The 17173-nt window shown below is 39.5% G+C and overlaps 1 protein-coding gene across 2 annotated transcripts in view; it reads right to left on the bottom strand.

Moving 5' to 3' along the window:
- PIK3C3 (phosphatidylinositol 3-kinase catalytic subunit type 3) overlaps window positions 1–15600 on the bottom strand; it is a 68135-nt gene extending 52535 nt beyond the window's left edge. For both annotated transcript variants that reach the window (XM_058826032.1, XM_058826034.1), the window contains exons 1-6: window positions 15448–15600; window positions 13174–13362; window positions 12539–12682; window positions 10265–10394; window positions 6273–6359; window positions 4151–4246 (exon numbers count right to left, since the gene is read on the bottom strand). In XM_058826032.1, coding sequence (XP_058682015.1) covers window positions 4151–4246; window positions 6273–6359; window positions 10265–10394; window positions 12539–12682; window positions 13174–13362; window positions 15448–15515 — 714 coding nt within the window. In that variant the 5' untranslated portion in view covers window positions 15516–15600. The remainder of the gene's footprint in view (window positions 1–4150; window positions 4247–6272; window positions 6360–10264; window positions 10395–12538; window positions 12683–13173; window positions 13363–15447) is intronic.
- Between the last annotated feature and the right edge of the window lie 1573 nt (window positions 15601–17173).

The following is a 17173-nucleotide window of genomic DNA, read 5'->3' as shown; positions in this document are numbered from 1 at the left end:
AGATTCCAATGTCCCAATGACAAGCCTCCACTCTGTTTAGAACCCTGACACGGAGACCCAGTATGAAAGACTTGACACAGGAGGGGACTCAGTAGCAACAAGCTACTAACCTGCTACTAACAAGCATTCAAACTCTTTATAGTATCATGTCCTATGAGGATTCTCTAGGGATAAGCAGTAGTAACACCTATTGCTGTATCTTTCCCTCAGTGAAAAAAACCTAAAAATCAGATACATTAACTGGAAAAGGAAAGGTTTCAGACTAGTAAAAGTGAAGCACTTACCTCATAATTAGAAGTCTGTGGCAGACATTAAAAATTCAAAACTCATTAGGATGAGAATGATAAAAGCATTATTGTCTAAAGTTTGCTTACTTACAAAACTAAAAAAAAAAAAAAATAATAAATGAGCAAAGCCTTCCAGTGTGTCATGTCAAAATGTTTATAAATGAAGGTTAAGGCGTTTTTCTCCACAAGACTAGTGTTAAACGAATGATTTGTGCACTCATTGCTGGCAACCCTTTTTGGAACCTTTCAAAAGAATCATGATAATGACTTTATTTTAAACTCTTCAAATGCAGTCAAATTATGCTGTAGAGTGAAGCTGACAAGTTCAAGCTATTCAGTTCAAGCAACAGGAAAACCATTCTCAGTGTTTCACTGCATGACAGAACAAAGCCTGAAGCTCAACCAAAACTTGCCATGAAATCAAGTATTTCCAAGCATTTGTGGGACAAGTTATGGAGTCCGGAGTGATCAATTTGAAACAGACTGTTTAATGAAATACTCAAGTAGGCACAGTGACATTAGCTGTCCTGTGAAGGATGTCAGATGTTTAACTACCCTTCTGTAATTCTCCATTATACCTTGAAAGCAGCACGACAACCCTGACCATAAAAACTTACCAAACCAAACAAATTAGCACTTGAATTTGGCCAAGTGCATCCTTTAGAAGTGTCTTTCCTGATCATGCCCATGCAGACAGCTTTAGTTCACCTCATGGAAATCTCAGAAATCCCTGACATTCTCTAACTGTCAACAACCATGTGGGAATGTGAGGAAAGACAGACCAGAGCACAAAAACATGGTGCAGACACTGGGCCTTCAGCAGCCTCTTCCCCAATGAATCTGTTCCTCTTGGCTGCAACACTTCCTAGCACTACCAGACCCTGAGATGACCTGATATTTTGCAACCAAGAAACAAAAGCAACATCAGTACTAAACAGCACTAATTTGCTTTAAACTGTGGTGTTACAGAGCTCTGCAGATATTTCATTACAGTAAGGTCATCACAGTAAGGTGTGTGACTTTATGCAAATATTAGAGTCCATTTAATACAGTCCACAAAATTTGCAGAATCTTCCAAATCAGCAACATTCCTCTGTACTAGCCCAAAAATCAGTTTCAGAGCATAAATAAAGAGGCTCTATTTATGCTATTCTTTAACCAAAACATCATTTAAAGTAACACAAATGCAAACCAACATCTCCCCCACCAAAAAAAAAATAAGACAGAAGTAGTGTAGACATTACTTCTTCCTTTAAATACATGAAAAGATCTCTGATAATCAAATTTATTTATCCTTTTTAATAAACTGCATGCAGCAGTGCAATCATTTACCCAAAGATGTGTTTCACTTGAAACCTGCACAAAAATATATTAGTGATAAATGCTGGTGTTATTTGTATATGGTAAGTTACACAGAATTTCTGCCGAAATGGAGAATCAAAAGTGATGCTGTCATTACTAGCAGACCCTATCCCTCACGTCTTGAATGCTGTATTTAAATGAAGTTAACAGAGAACATGGAAAGAGACACCTCCAGCTCACTTCATTGTAATTGAATGCCAAGTCAAAGAACCTCAAATCCTATCAGTCGCTGTTTAACAGGATAGTTCTTCCTAAACACTTGAAAACAAATATATCAACAAAACAGTGACAAGTAATCTCCACTAAGACTATCGGTCACAGGCAGGTGACAACAGAACCTTCTTTCATTATGCTTGGTGCACTGGATTGGCGATGCCTGATGCAAAGACTGCAGACTGTAATTGGAAGCATGACAAAACTGAGAAAACAGGCGCTAATTTATGTATCATTTCCTACTGCTGTCAGAAAAGGGTCAAGAACTTGTTGCAAAGCTACTTTGTAACAACAAATCCCTCAAACTGCAGTTAGTTATAGCTCTAATATGTACTATTACACATTCGGTTACTTTATTTCTTCAAGAGCAGCCAATTCATAGTTATTCTGTTCCATGCACTTTTAATATGCTTCAGAAACATCTGCTAAAAGAAAGATGCATGCTCGGAGTCTGAATCCTCTTTCCTGTGCACATCTATAAAACCATAATGATGGGGGAAAAAAGCCATGTGTGTAAATCAGGAATAATTCATCTAAAATGGCAAGTTGCTGGAGGTAAGGGAGAGAAGTCATTTTTAGGAATGCTATGTTCATTTATAAAAAGAAAAAAAGCCAAGAGGACAGAAAGCCACATGCTCCTATGTTTGCAAATGTGAAAGGTATAGCATGGTCTCATGTAAAGAGCTAGCTGTTAGTAAAAGGTTTCAATATTTTGATCATATTCTGATATGTTCTCCAGATGAGTCTTTCCTTAATCTCCACAGAAGTAAATAACTTAATTTTGTGCTTGGGGAAATCTGACACATTGTAGGTTTCACTGTGATTAGTAACACAAGATAGTTTTGCAACAGCACAGTCCTCTACAATTGCTGGTTCTAGGTTAAGTGTACAGAAGCACTAAGAAAAAAGCTATTCTAAAGGCAAAAAGATTTCAAATGTGTAGAGAGGTCTCACTGTGCAGTCCCAAAAAAGTAATGCTAAACAGCTAGACAGCTGCCTAAGACACACTTTCACCCACATTACCAAAATTCACCAAGAAACTAAAGAAGAAACCAAATTCACCAAGAAACTAAAATAAATGAAAAACAAAGTCACAAAAACAAAATCAAATCAACTCTCTCCCCCTCCAACCAAACTGTGCCCTCAGAAAACATTCCTGAAAGCCAAAAAACTCCAAGTCTTAAGTTGCAATATATCAAATAGTTGAAGCAGATTCTGATCCTTTTTTTTTTTTTTTTTTTTTAATCCTGATTTTTGCTATTTATTACTGTATTTTTTACTGCCTTCTTCAAGAACTTGAAGTTAGATCACAGCTCTTTCAGTCCAGGTCAACCAATAACAGTCAAATAAACAGAAATATTTACAATCTATTTTCCATCATGTTAACATTTTGTGTCCCAAATTAAGTTTTTTTTAAAATTCCCAGAATAAATACTGCTTAAAGTTAGTGTCCCTGGTCTCAGGAGCACTCTGAGGTTCTTCTTCTACCTTCTTCCTCTTTCCAATAAAGCTGCATTATTCAGTAATTTTCTGACTTCTTACAAATCCAAACACAATGAAAAATCTAAGAAACAATTTTATTTGAAACCAGGATTACAGCTATGCTGCTTTTTCCATCTCAGTGGTCTTTTCCCAATACACAGGACCTTAAGAGTGATAATGCCTTCCAATACCACACTGATGCCTGTTAAACTCACTGTGCACTGTTAATCCTTCATCCCATTAAATTTTAACTTTAGAAAAATATGAAGGCATTGCTTTGCAGATCTTTTTCATAAACAGCAAGAAAAGATGCAAGATATTCCAATCCAGAAGCCTTTTACTTAATTACTCCACAGCATTTTCAGTACAAAAGACTAAACTTCTATCTGTATTTGTTCATTTTACAGAAAATGTTCACCTGCATAGCTCCTGTGCAAAGTTATAATAACTCATCTTTTACAAAATTACCACTCCATACAGGTACATTTCCTCCAGATCTAAGTCATAATTTTACATACAGCTACTAGGAAAGTACTGCTGGATGACTGAAAGAACCATAAATCAGAAAGTTTTTAATCACTTACACTTGTTAAATTTTGTAATCTTGAACTCTATTACACAAATGACTGACATCTGCAATCTTGTTGCATCTATACTATTTGATTTATATGTACATAAACAGTTGCCACTGACAGCTGTCTGCTCCTCTACTGCAGCAGGATATTTCATCTCAGCAGAAAAACCCATTCATTTTAGGTGCATATGCTGCTTTTTAAAGACAACCATAAAGCCTGCAGGGCACATACCTTTTCGTAGTAAACTATTCCATATTCTTTATCATCACACTTGACGCAACGGAATTCAATCATCAGGTACATAAAATTGGAGCTTCGTTTTTCCCTCTGAGGAAAGAGCCACCACAGATGTGTATCATTTATTGCAGGGCATCAATCTTCGGCATTCTCAGCACAGCAATTACCCTACATCCTTTGTGCTGTAACTGATTAATTAGGTTATCAGCTGTTGTAGCAATTATTTAGTTAATCATTTCATAGAACTACTTGAGACTATATCACCTTCCTGAAGTTCTCACTACCTCACATTCCCACTTCATGATACATATTCATACTTAACAGATGAAAACCTGTTTTCATCAGCAGCTTCCAACTGTGGGCTAAAGGTATAAAAAAATTAAATGCAGAGTAATCAGATGACCACTGGGTAGTTGGCGTTTGTTTTTTTTTTCTAAATCATTACCTATAATTATGCATATCAAAGCAAAAATACCAGAAGATATAGCAAAAACAAATCATTTTTTTAAACCAACTTCATGAAAGAGACAAAATAAACTTGGACTACAATGTTAGATTTGCAGCTTATTGATCTTCAGAGGAAGATTTGCTCATTTTTTAAATGCTTTACCTAGAAAAAGTGCTTAAAATTTTAAAATCTGGATGAAAAACAAGAAAGAAGTTTAACAATGAGTAATTTCAGTTCATTTAATGCATTCAAAATAGCTTGACTTTCCACCATAGATGAAGTAGTTCCCTGTTTAAAGCACAGGTCTTGAAACTTATTTCACTGTACTTTTACTGTCAGTGAAGAGTAAAAATGAAAGAAAAAAAAAAAAGTATAATAAAGATGATAGGCTAATTTCTGAAAAACATCAACATATTTATAGAGGCTTATAAAACAGACTTTAGTTTAAAAAAGAATCTGACTTTCAAAGCTCTAGTTACCAATAAGACAACAAAAATCTCAGGGCTCAGGAAAAAACAGTGCTCTGTGCAAGACGAGCATACCAAATTAAAGAGTTTGAGCTGATTTTGTTCAATGAGGGTTAAAATCCCATTTAGGCCTTAAACTATAATTTTTTTTTTTTTTAATATTCCTTCAGAACTTACAAATGTCTTTTCTCAGCACCCAAAGTTAAAAAAGTAAGGCTGAACAGGTCTGAAGCCAAGGAACAGGCCAAATGTCTAAAAAGCTTCCCATCACAATCTAAATCCTAGAGATAAGTTAGTCATGCCTAACAGTGTTTGTTCCAAGCTGTTCCAAATTATTAATAAAGCCTGTCTTCTGTGATCAAGTTCACTTGAAGTTGAAAACAGCTAAGACAGCTGTGTACCATGGTGGATGAAATACTGGACATAACCTGGCCACGTGCACTGGCTGCCCCCAAACCAACGCTGTACTGAGCTGCTCCTCAGCAGGGTGGGCAGCAGGTCAAAGGAGGAGACTCTGCCCCTCTGTGCTGTGAGACCCCAACTGCAGAGCTGCATCCACCTCTGGGACCTTCATATGAAAAAGATGTGGACCTCATGGTGGGAGTCCAGGAGGCCACTAAGATGCCCCAAGGGCAGGGATACCCCTCCTCTACAGACAAGTTGGGAGATCTGGGGTTGTTCATCCTGGAGAAGAGGAGGCTCCAGGGCTTTTAGAGGCCCTTCCAGCACCTAAAGTGGACCTGCAGGAGAGCTGGAGAGGCACTTTAGACAAGGGCATGAAGTGAGAGAACTTTACTGTGAGAGTGCTGAGGCACTGGCACAGGTTGTCCGGAGAGATGGTAGAAACCTCATCCCCAAAAACATTCAAGGTCAACCTGGACAGGGCCCAGAGCATCCTGATCCAATTGAAGATGTCCCTCCTCATTGCAGAGGGCTTGGACTAGAATTAAGTCCAAGCCCTCTGCAATGAGGAGGTCCCTTTAAAGGTCCCTTCTAAACCAATCTATTCTATGATTCTCATTATTGCTAAATTAAAATCAACTTCAAGCTTCCAGAGAATTACTTTTTCCTTTACCATATGCACTGGCAGTTGAAGAAAAAAAACAAGCAGTTAAGAGAGTTACATGTCCTAAACAAGTGAAGGTTCATATTAGCATGATAAAACCCCCCAAAACTCCGAACCTGATGTACATTGACTTACCTCATTGATCATTTCTATTTCTCTAAAAGTGAGTCTGTCCAGCCAATCCACCTTCACCATGTGACCTTGTCGATGAGATTTGGTGAGCTGCATGAAAAAACCACAATGATAACATTTAAATTGCTCAGAGCAAGAAGAAGAACACCAAAGCTGTAACAGAGATACTAATATGAAGTCAGAGGAAAAAAATAAAGGAATTGAAAAAACCCTCACCTTGTACAGCATACACAGAGTAACACAGTACACACCTCGTAAACAGCCAAACCATGCCATAAAAGTAAGCCTACTATCTAAAATACCAATCCAAGCAAAGACCATAATAATTATCCAAGCACATCACCTTTGCATTTTTAACATAGCAAAAACAGAAACTTTTTTTCTTAACTAAAGTAATGTAAGAAAGGCATTCTATTTTTGTATTACTGTTTCATACAGTAAAATTCACCAAGCCAAACAAAAATTAAGTACTTCAAAAATTATCCATACTGAATAATTCTGCCTGTGTCAGCCTTATCTAAACAGGTTCCCAGACTGGGACTATAACTGGGTCAACTGAAGATCTTAGACCAAGTCACAGACAGCTTGCTCTCTCTTGTAGTCATTTGATAAGTAGCTCAAGTTTCATTCCTATGTTTACAAATTGCTGTAGCAATAGCAAGAAAGTTGTTTAAAGGACTCATTAAGAACAGAAGATAAGATGAGAGCATACTACTTGTCATTTCAGATATGCTAACACAATTGTTTATGAAACATCCAGAAGTAGACCACACAAATATGAAGATTGCTTTTTCAGCTGCTAAGAAATGACAAGGGTTCTTCAAAAAAAAATTAGTAATTATTTCAGAATGCAAGAGATGCAGAGGGATTAGAAAACATGAAGTTCCTTCATCTCTTAAAGAAATTAGTATCTGTCTAAAAAACGGGTAGCAAAGAGACCCCTTAAAATTACTCTTATTAGGAAAAAGGTTACAACCATTATTACGTTAACTTTGTTCTGTGGCCAGCCTGCCCACCCATGAGCATCTGAATGTGAACACGCCATACAGTGACACCAACTGTCACTTTTTGCCTAGCTAGGGGACAGACAATATACAGAGACCTAGGACAACAGGAATGAAGGCACTGGATGCAGGAGAACACAACAGCAGCCTGCTGCTTCCACACGGAACTGGAGATGGTCTAAGTACAGAAAAACAACACAGAATATCTAAGACTTGGGGTACACTGGGAGATGTCCAGGTTGCACTGTCTATCAGATATGCGCACTAGACCTTCCATAGCTCAACACTGGAGGTACACTAAAACTAAAAATGACTGCGAAGATAGAGAAGTGAAGAGTTTGCACCAATTGTACAGTATTCTCCCTCAAATCCTCACTGATGTCTTAACAGTACAGGCACAAGTATGTTGGTCTAAAGTCTGTCTATTCAAAATCTTGGGGAAAAAAAAACTTGGTCACAAATTCTTAGTTCATTTTCTTGTTCACTGCACAAGAGAATAAAGTAAAAAAAAAAAAGTTATTCTGTGTGTTTCAGAAGAAAATTATTAATATTTTAAACCTTTAAACCTCCCTTATAGAGGAAAAAGTTGTAATACAGCAATTAATGAGGTCTGCCTACAAGATCTGGAAGATCTGTGAGCATATAAATACACATGAAGAACTGTTGTCTTGAATTAATATTTAAAGTTTAAAATAAGAGAGAAGCTGGTGTATCCCCTTCAGGAAAGAAGTATTCATCATCAGCTACCAAGTATGATGCATCCCTTTAGATAGTATCTCGATATTATTATTATCTAATTTCATTCAGCCAGCAGAAGGTGTGAGGGAAATAAATGGATCAAAAAGAGCTAGAGTACTTTAAGAAGAATAAATTAACACGCCACTCATGGGAAAAACATCTTAATGTCATTCATGTTTGAGCATGCTAAAATATTCCACACTCTTCCCATTAGTATTCCTTAGTACACAAAAAATCTGCATTCATAATGCCTCCAGAATGCAAAGCTATGTTTTTTTCATCAGGAGCAGTTTTACTAGCAACATTCATGTGTTTTGTGAGAGCACAACCATATGGCACCTCAACATGAAAGGGAAGACTTGCCACAATATTAATTATTTAAGGTAAAAAGATGCAACTCCTTGACCACCTAGTCATTGGTTTTATACAAATTCCTTGTAACAATAAAAAACACATACAGACATAAACTCAGAAGCATGTCAAGAGAAGTTATCTTTCAGATGGAGAAAAGATTTTTCACAAGCTCTTCTCCAAAGTTACCTGTTATCTGAAGGACTCTAGTTTGGGCTGTGGTACCAGATATCAATCAATACCACAACATTGGACAAGTCTGTTCAATAACCAGAAAAAAAAACCAAACCTAGAAAAACAAAGTCTACACAAACTCACTGTGTACATACCTAAGTCTTAGTCCTTTTACCTATATTTAAATATACCTTTACATGGAGTAGCATGAGGAGGCATTCAGAAACTTATTCTAAGTCACAGAAAAACTGAAGCTGATTGTGTTTGAACAAAGGCTATTTAGGGGTGACACATTACAAGAACCTCCTCTGCTGTGTAAACAGCTGTGCAAATGAAAGCTCCCATACACACGCTACTCAGAAACCCTACTAATTTCCCTAGCATCTGATGGTAAAATGGTTTTATTAAAAAAAACATAACAAAATATCAGTAAAAAAACAACTCTTTCAGAAATTATCATCTCCCAAAACAGCTTACAGAAGAGAAGAATGGGGGCAGTGATGCTACTAGCTTTCTATTAGCCATTAACTACAACTCTCAAATAGGATGTGAAAGAATTCCCACCTATTTCTCAGAGGCCTTGGGCCATCATCTTCCAATTGCCAAAAAAACAGGGTAAAATAGAATAAGCTATTTTAAGACTGAAGTACTCTACTTTATTTGTACTTTTTGAGCTAGAGAGAGTGAATGGCAATGCTTGCATAACAGAACTATCATGAAAGGGATGACCAACACTCTCAATGCCTTTCTCAGAAACCCACTGCATACATCACATGTGATGAACTGGAAATAAGACTTGGTATTTAGCATCTCTCTACAGAGTTTCCTTAGGTCAGAGGGCATTTATTCCACTGTGATCAAGAAACAGGGCACCAGCAGCTTTAATGAACTTTCCATTACAAATTCAGCGCAAACTGCACTAATAAAACAGAGACCTTTAAATGGAAGATAATTTATCACTGTCATAAATCTTTAGATGAAAAAATGGTTCTATCTTTCAGTGCAAGTCCTACAAGGTGTACATAAGACCTGGGAGACTAAGATTAAGAAAAAGCTCACTGAATAAGTGAACCACTGAATCACTGAATAAGTGGACTGAGGAGTTTGGAAAGCTTGGGTTAAGCTTACCTGAATAATCAGAGATCAGACAGTAAAACAGTCCACTAACACACTGATGAATTCCAGTAGTTTTGATTGCAAGAATATATTCCGCCATCAAAAGCTTGGAGGTGAAAATACTAATATACATATTCATGAGCTTAAATGAATGAAACTTGGGTTAATTTTTGAAGTTCTACTCAAGTTCTTTCTAATGCAGAGGTATAGCACACACTTCTGAACACTATGCCAGACAGCCTCAAACCTAATGGATGGAGAAACCAGACTGTCCTCACAAGTCACTGTTAGGAGATGCTCTTATTAAACCTGATGCAATTTTGGCTTTAAGTATCCTCAAGGCATACTCACATTTTCATTCTTTACAAAGAATTTAGATCTTAAGTTGTTCCAACAGAATGCTATGCGTATTAGAAGGTTTTTAAAAAAAAACACTTCAGAAGCAATTAAATATTATCTGCTTTACTCCTTTGTATAAATCCTGTGAAACACCTATTTAACCAAAGGAAGAGCTCTCACATGAGAAAACAGCACAGAAAGCTGTCTTCATTTCTCTCCAGTGAAGTGCATGCTTGTCACAAACATTTTAAACGTCACTTGCTATTCCATTACCTTTGCCAAGCGGCTCATTTGATCTTCAGAGACTGTACTGCTGGTTCTCCCAGGAGTTTTGGTGGGCTCGGAGCCATCAGCTTCTACATTGGGCCAAACTTTCAAGTCATGCATTCCTTGTCGAAACATACTGAAGGGAAAAATGCAGAATCACTTCAGAAAATTCAAAATAATATATCTGTCAAGAATCAAAGTTCAGCAGCTGCTGCAAACAAATGAAGTGGCTTCCTTCACCAAAACTACAAAATTGCATAATTGAATTCTACTGCAAAAGTGCCTCGCGCCTTGTGTTCTCTACAGCCTTTGTGTCACCGGCACATGGAGTTTAGAAGAAAATTGTGAAGTCAGAGATAACTTATTTGGCAAGTGGAAGAAAAATGGGAAATTCCCAAAGTCAGTGCAGTGGTACAAACACAAAATGAGGAGAGAGCTTGACCTTCATAGTTTTATTATTTCTAATGAAGAAGAAAGTATTCTTCTTGACTTGCAAATTATAACAGTAACCCTAGGTCTACCAGTATGAAAAAAGATCAACTAAAAAACTATCCATCTAAGTTGCATTTGAAGGTCAACAGACATAAAGCAGACTCCTGAGCTGCCAAATAAAAAAGAAAACAAAAAAAACAAACACACCAAGCAAAAAAACTTTGCAACTCTTCACACACCACTTTCTCCACCAATGCTTGAAATTGAGTAATTGAAAGTGTGCAGTGAACAGAACCTTGCAGGGTAACTGACCTTTTCTCTGCAAAACCCTGCTTATCTTGCATATTTGTGCTGATCCTCCCCTAAAAGATGGCCCAAGGAATGAAGTGTATTATCTTTGCCAATAAGAGCTGATCATTTAACTCTAACAACTTCAGGTAAATACATCTGACAGGAACATTTTAAAAAGTGAACCATTAAAAATGAGAAATAACAATTAGAAAGACCATCTGACCTTGAATTTACACATCACATAGATAAGTACTACAAGGCTTTTAATTTAAAAATTACAACATTCAAAAATTTTTTGTTGGTTTCTCTCCATCTATTTCATGCAAGTTCCAAATGCTGGAAATAATACTTATAAATTAAATTTATTTTTATCTTTAGTGCTTTAAGGCTTTAACAGCTACCAGCAGTCTCTGGGGCACAGTCCAATTGATCAGATTCAATTTTTTTGCCTTAAGGCAATGTCATTCTTTTTTGTTAATGCAGTATCCTCAATGAAAGAGATACAACCTCTCTCTATAGTCACTTTCTGCATTCAAGCATCATCAGAGCAGCTTTCCTAATGATAATCTAAAGTTTTCCTGCACTTAAGTCTAACCTTATTACTTCTCATCCACTGGCAAGACAAAACAGGCTATTTCTCCCCATTTTCCAGCAGTATGTACATACTAGAAAAATGTTCCTACATTCTTCTTTTTCAGTCTGACTAGGCATAACACTTCCTTCATTACACCTATTTGCTAGACATTCAATGATACAGACTCCCAGTAGTCAGAAATTTGAGTGAAGTTGGCTGGCAAGAACAGAACACAGCCCAGCTGAGTGGAAAAGGAATGGATAAGAAAAGGAAAGGAAAAGTGTATGTGTCTCTGATGCACATACTTGTAAACAGTTCATGTAGTCAATGCTCTTTGCACATTTTACTAGAGCACCACGATGCTAAACCACACTAAATTTAAGATTCACACTAAACTCAGACTGCTCCCCACTCCGTATATGATAACAATCAATTGAAAAAAAAAAAAGTACCTGTGCCTCATAATCTTCCTTAGACCACAACCTATTTTTTCAGACTACTTAGCATTCCAGCACACTTGTAATCCTTCCCACCTTAGTCTTATCATCCACAAATTTACTGAACACACCTTCTATTGGATCATAACATATTAACTTTGAAAAGTGCAGATTTACTGAGTGAAATTTTACTCCCTATAGATAACAGTGCATTCACAGCCTAATTGCAAGCCAATTAATTTTTTTTTTAAATTAATCAGTACTGGCATCCATGCATTACAAGCGTGTAGATGTGAACTAATTTCAGCACTTGCCATCTTGAAATCCAAGGTGTTATACAGAAGACTTATTTTATACAACACTGGAGCAAGTGTGAAATTACACTCAGGAATAAGTGGAGCAAATCACCTACACATCTGATTCTTCAAAAAATGGAACTGTTAACCTAGTTTAGAAAATATTTAACAACTTATTTCTCATAACCATGCTATGTTACTACTCACAGGTGAGCTTCTGATTTGCACCAGATAAGAAAAAGCAGTATACCCATATTTTCCAAAGAGCGAGACCGTTGTTCCTCCCACAGGAACAGCTTTACCAGGTCCATACACATCCCAGATGGTCAGAGCCACCTGAGCATTTCGAGGCAGGTCTGGATACTTCACAGGCAGTTTCAGCCACTCATTCCAGCTGCAGAGAAACACTCTTTATTAGTCATAAAGCTTTAGAATTCAAGTTACTCTATTAGTTTACACAACCCAGATTCTCCTCAGAATAAAAAATTCTTAGGGCAGATGGACTATTTTTCTGTGGATTTTAACATTCAAACACCTGTCTGGAGCATGACTAAAAGGCTACAGCCCAAAAGAAAAATATTCTGCCTTGATGACTGAGTAGCAAGGATCAGGCTGTCAGCGAACAGGATGAAAATGTATCACTCCAGGCCCCAGAAGTTACTTAAGTAGCAAGACATGCCCAAGCACACAAGTAAGAATTTTATCACTTACCTTTTACACAAAAAGGTTGGTTTTGTGCTGGATGGATAACACTAACCATAGGGACACTTGAAGGAACAAAAGCCATTTTGAAGAAGACAACAGAAAAAAAATCTTTCTGCCAGAAACAAATACTTGATGCCCCACTAACTGTGAGCAATATGAAATAAAAGTCAAGCCACTTACTTCCATCTAGTGCTAAAAGCCTTGTAGGAAGTTCTAACTGGAAGAGCAAGAGGCTTCCCCTCTGCGAACACCTGACAAGTTACATACAAGTCAGAGCAAGTCTCTTGGTAAAGTCCCGAGAACTTCAGCATCGGATCCTCTAGGAGAGCTTTGTAGCTTTTCTGTTCTCTTTTCCCTTCCAGACTTCCTCTATGAGGGAGAGGGCAGGGGAGGAAAAGGAGAAAACATAAATAAACCAAAATGTATTCTATCTGTAATAGAAATCCTATTACATTTCTATAGCTTATATTTAGATTACCCAGTACTGAGGCTATCCTCACTTTGCATGACTTGTTTGTAGTGAAATCCAAACACCAGAGAGGAACTCAGGATGTGAAATGCTGAGCAAACACGGAATGCATTGCTGTACTGATTTAGGTGGGGGTGGGGGGAAGAGCAGGGAAGGCAAGAATTACTTGTTTGTCTTTTAAATGGAGGTAACTTTTTCTACTACAACCTGTGGATTCTCAGACAGACCTTGAGCAGGGCAACAATAAATGAGAAGACATATGCTGCTATTGCTAAAAAAAGACAAAACAAACACTAAATTACATGTGTTCCAAATACTACTTGGAAAAACAAAACCCAAAACAACTATGGTAAGTAAATCTTTATATTTTAACATCTATTAAATGTATGACTGGTTTTGGAAGTCAATCATCTCTCAAATCCACAACAGAATAAAGCTCAATTAAGCAGATTGTTCAAATCAAATTTGGTTAAAGCCTTGCAGCAATGTTACTGTTAAGAGGAATTGATGGAATTTCTAAGGCATCAGCTATACTACAATGAAAACAGTCATACACATTAGACGTCTGTGGATGCACAAGTTAAAAAAAAAAAAAGGAAGTGACGTGGTGGTGATGGGAAAACATGTAAGACCAATCCTCCACCAAACAAAAACCTATTTGTTTCCACATTTTCCATCTATTTGTTTCCAATGAAAAAACACTTCAGAGTAAACAAACAAGTTACTTCCATGGAACTAGCACCACACATTCTAAGGATGATATACACTTCTAAAGCTAAAGCTAAAAAAAAAAAAGCTAGTTTTAATTTTGTTTGGTGAAATGAATTATCAAAGAGATCATGTGAATCTGACTCCTGATGGAACAGAATAGTGTGGGCCAGCAGGGACCTTAAAGATCATCCAGTTCCAACCCCTGTCATGAGCAGGGCCGCCTTCCACTACCATCACCTGTTCAAAAGTTAAACAACCCTTAATAAGCTTTTCCAAGTTAGTTTGCCAGAAAAGTGAAACATATTTTAACATACCACCATTGGGTACACTACATTTGAGAATCAGCCACATCCCCCCTACACCAAGCATCTCATTGCTGTGATGAAGAAAAAGAACTTAAGAACAAACAAAAAATTATATCACTGTGTGGTAACTGCTGCTTCAACAAAAGTGTTTCCACATGCTCAGGTAGAAATACATAGTATTTACATGCTGCAGCACCTAGATTTTTCTACACTAAAACTGCCCACTAAGAACACAATGCTTTCACAGAAGTACGGAAACAAGCAGGAAGAGTGTCACCAGTTTATCTCTTCCCCTTAACACTCAGGAGTGAGCTGTGACACACTCGTGGCCCTCCAGTTCTTGAAGGGAACTTACAGGAAAAAAAATTGGCAAGACTATTTACAAAAGCATGTAGTGACAGGGCAGGGGAGTTATGCCTTCAGACAGTGCAGCTTTAGATTAATCAGGAAAAAAATCTTTATTGTGAGGGTATTGATGCATGTGATGTATTGGCACAGGCTGCTCAGAGAAGCTGCGGCTGCCCCATCCCTGGGAGCGTTAAAGGCCGGGCTGGACGGGGCTGGGACCAGCTTGGGATAGTGGAAGGCGTCCCTGCCCGTGACAGGGGGTGTAACAGTATAGGCTTTAAAAGTCCCTTGTACCGCAGACCAATCTGTGATCCTATGACAGGTGAAAGGCTATGCGAGCCTTCACTGACAATCGCCGCATTGGAGCACCTGAGGACACGGCACATCTGACACGCGTCCGCAGCACAGATCCAGCCCGGCCCCTCGCCAGCCCGGTCCCGTCAGCCTCCCCACGGGCCGGGACGCTGGCAGGGACACGGCACCCGGAGCTGAGCCAGCACCGCCGGTCTCCGGGCACCGCCGGGCTGCGACACCAGCGCACCCCGCCGAGGGGCGGCGGCCCGGTACCCCCCCAGGGCGGCAGTGACCGCTTCCCACTGAGACCCGACGCCGCTCACTCACATCTTCAGCTGCACGTTGATGTCCAGGTCGCAGCTGTACACATAATAAAGCCTCTCGGTCTCGCCCATGGCTGCCGACGCTGCTCCCTGCCCGCCCCCTCAACGCCCGCGGGCAGCAGCGCCGGCCTCCCCGGCCGCGCTCCGAGCATGCGCTGCCGCCGCCATCTTGAGTAAGGGAGGAAGGATCGGTGCCGGCCCTTGACCAAAATGGCCGCCGTCCGCGGCGCCGTCCCCCCCGCCCGCCCCCCCCCTCCCCCCTCCCGCCCCCCCCTCCCCCCTCCCCCCTCCCGCCCCCCCCCTCCCCCCTCCCCCCCCAGCAGCGTGGGCGCGCGGGGTGCAATATGGCCGTGGGAGCGCGCGGTAGTGAGATGGCTGCGGGTCCGGCTGCGTGAGGGCGGAGAGGGATGGAGCCTGGCAACAGCCTCACAGAATCACAGAGTACCCTGAGTTTGAAGGGACCCACAACGATCATCGAGCTCCTGGCCCTGCACAGGATGCCCCAACTACAGGGTAGGAATCATGTGTCTGAGAGCATTGCTCAGGGGCTTCTTAAACTCAGACAGGCTTGGTGCTGACATCCCTGGGCAGCCCGTTCCAGTGCACAGCCACCCTCTAGGGAAGAAAACCTTTTCCTGAAATCCAGCCTAAATCTCATCTCAGTTTTACACCACTCCTTCAGCTCCTATTGCTGGTTGCTATAGGATATAAGAGTGAAGTGATCCTTACCTGCGCCTCCTCTTCACCTCATGAAAATCTTGAATACCACAATGAGGTGTCCCCTCAGTCTCCTCCGGGCCTAACAAACCAAGTGACCTCTGCTACTAGTCTTAAGGCTTCACCTCCAGACCTTTCACCATTTCCGTGGCTTCCTTTGGACCCTCATAGAGTAGTCTGGCTTGGAAATAAAGCTCCTTTATTTCCAGCCTCCTGCTATGGCCAGGGACACCTTCTCTAGACCAGGGCTCCGTCCTCTGGAGCAGGGCTCCCCCCAGAGCTCAGGGCTGCATCCAACTACACCATTATTTATACACAGAAGGTCAGACTTAGTAACTTTTCCAGCAAAGCCCTTCCATTATGATTAATTAACTAGTTTTCAGACAAGTTAAATAATCTCAGCTCAAGGAAAGGGTCTTCACCAGGGCGGGGGTCACACAATGATTCTACATCTGGCACAGGCAGACAGAAACTACCCACAAATAAAATATTGTAAATTAACATATGATTTAAAAAAAAAAAAAAAATTCAATGCTTTGGGAATTAATACAGATTGTGAGCACCTTTAAGTGACAAAAATACAGATGCTATGTACGTATAGTCATTATTGTCCTACACTTACTGTCTTTATGTAGGCAAAGCTACTGACAAACAGAAGTTTTGTGTTTTATGATCCACTGTAACAGCGGAACTTCTCAGGGCTGCTGAACAAAAGTATAAAAAGTGCTATTTTGCTCTAGGTCACTATACTTAGAACATTGTTGGACAGCAGACAGAGGTGCTCTCTCACAGCACAGTTCAGACTAAAAAAAAATATAATTTCCACATAGAATCAGTGTTTTCTCTTCCATTTTTGCAGCAGGATAGGGTTAACAGGTGGATGTAGAAGGACATCTCAGCTAGTCTGCTCCCTTCTGCAAGTCAGCTGCTATGAGGGAAGGAGCCAAAGGAGGGAAGCAAGACTTCTTTTAAGAGAAGGACTTTTTCACCTCAACACTTTTTTCCCCCCTCAG

This window comes from Poecile atricapillus, chromosome Z (assembly GCF_030490865.1).
Source record: "Poecile atricapillus isolate bPoeAtr1 chromosome Z, bPoeAtr1.hap1, whole genome shotgun sequence".
Lineage (NCBI taxonomy): Eukaryota > Metazoa > Chordata > Aves > Passeriformes > Paridae > Poecile > Poecile atricapillus.
This window is presented reverse-complemented; position numbering and strand designations above follow the sequence as displayed.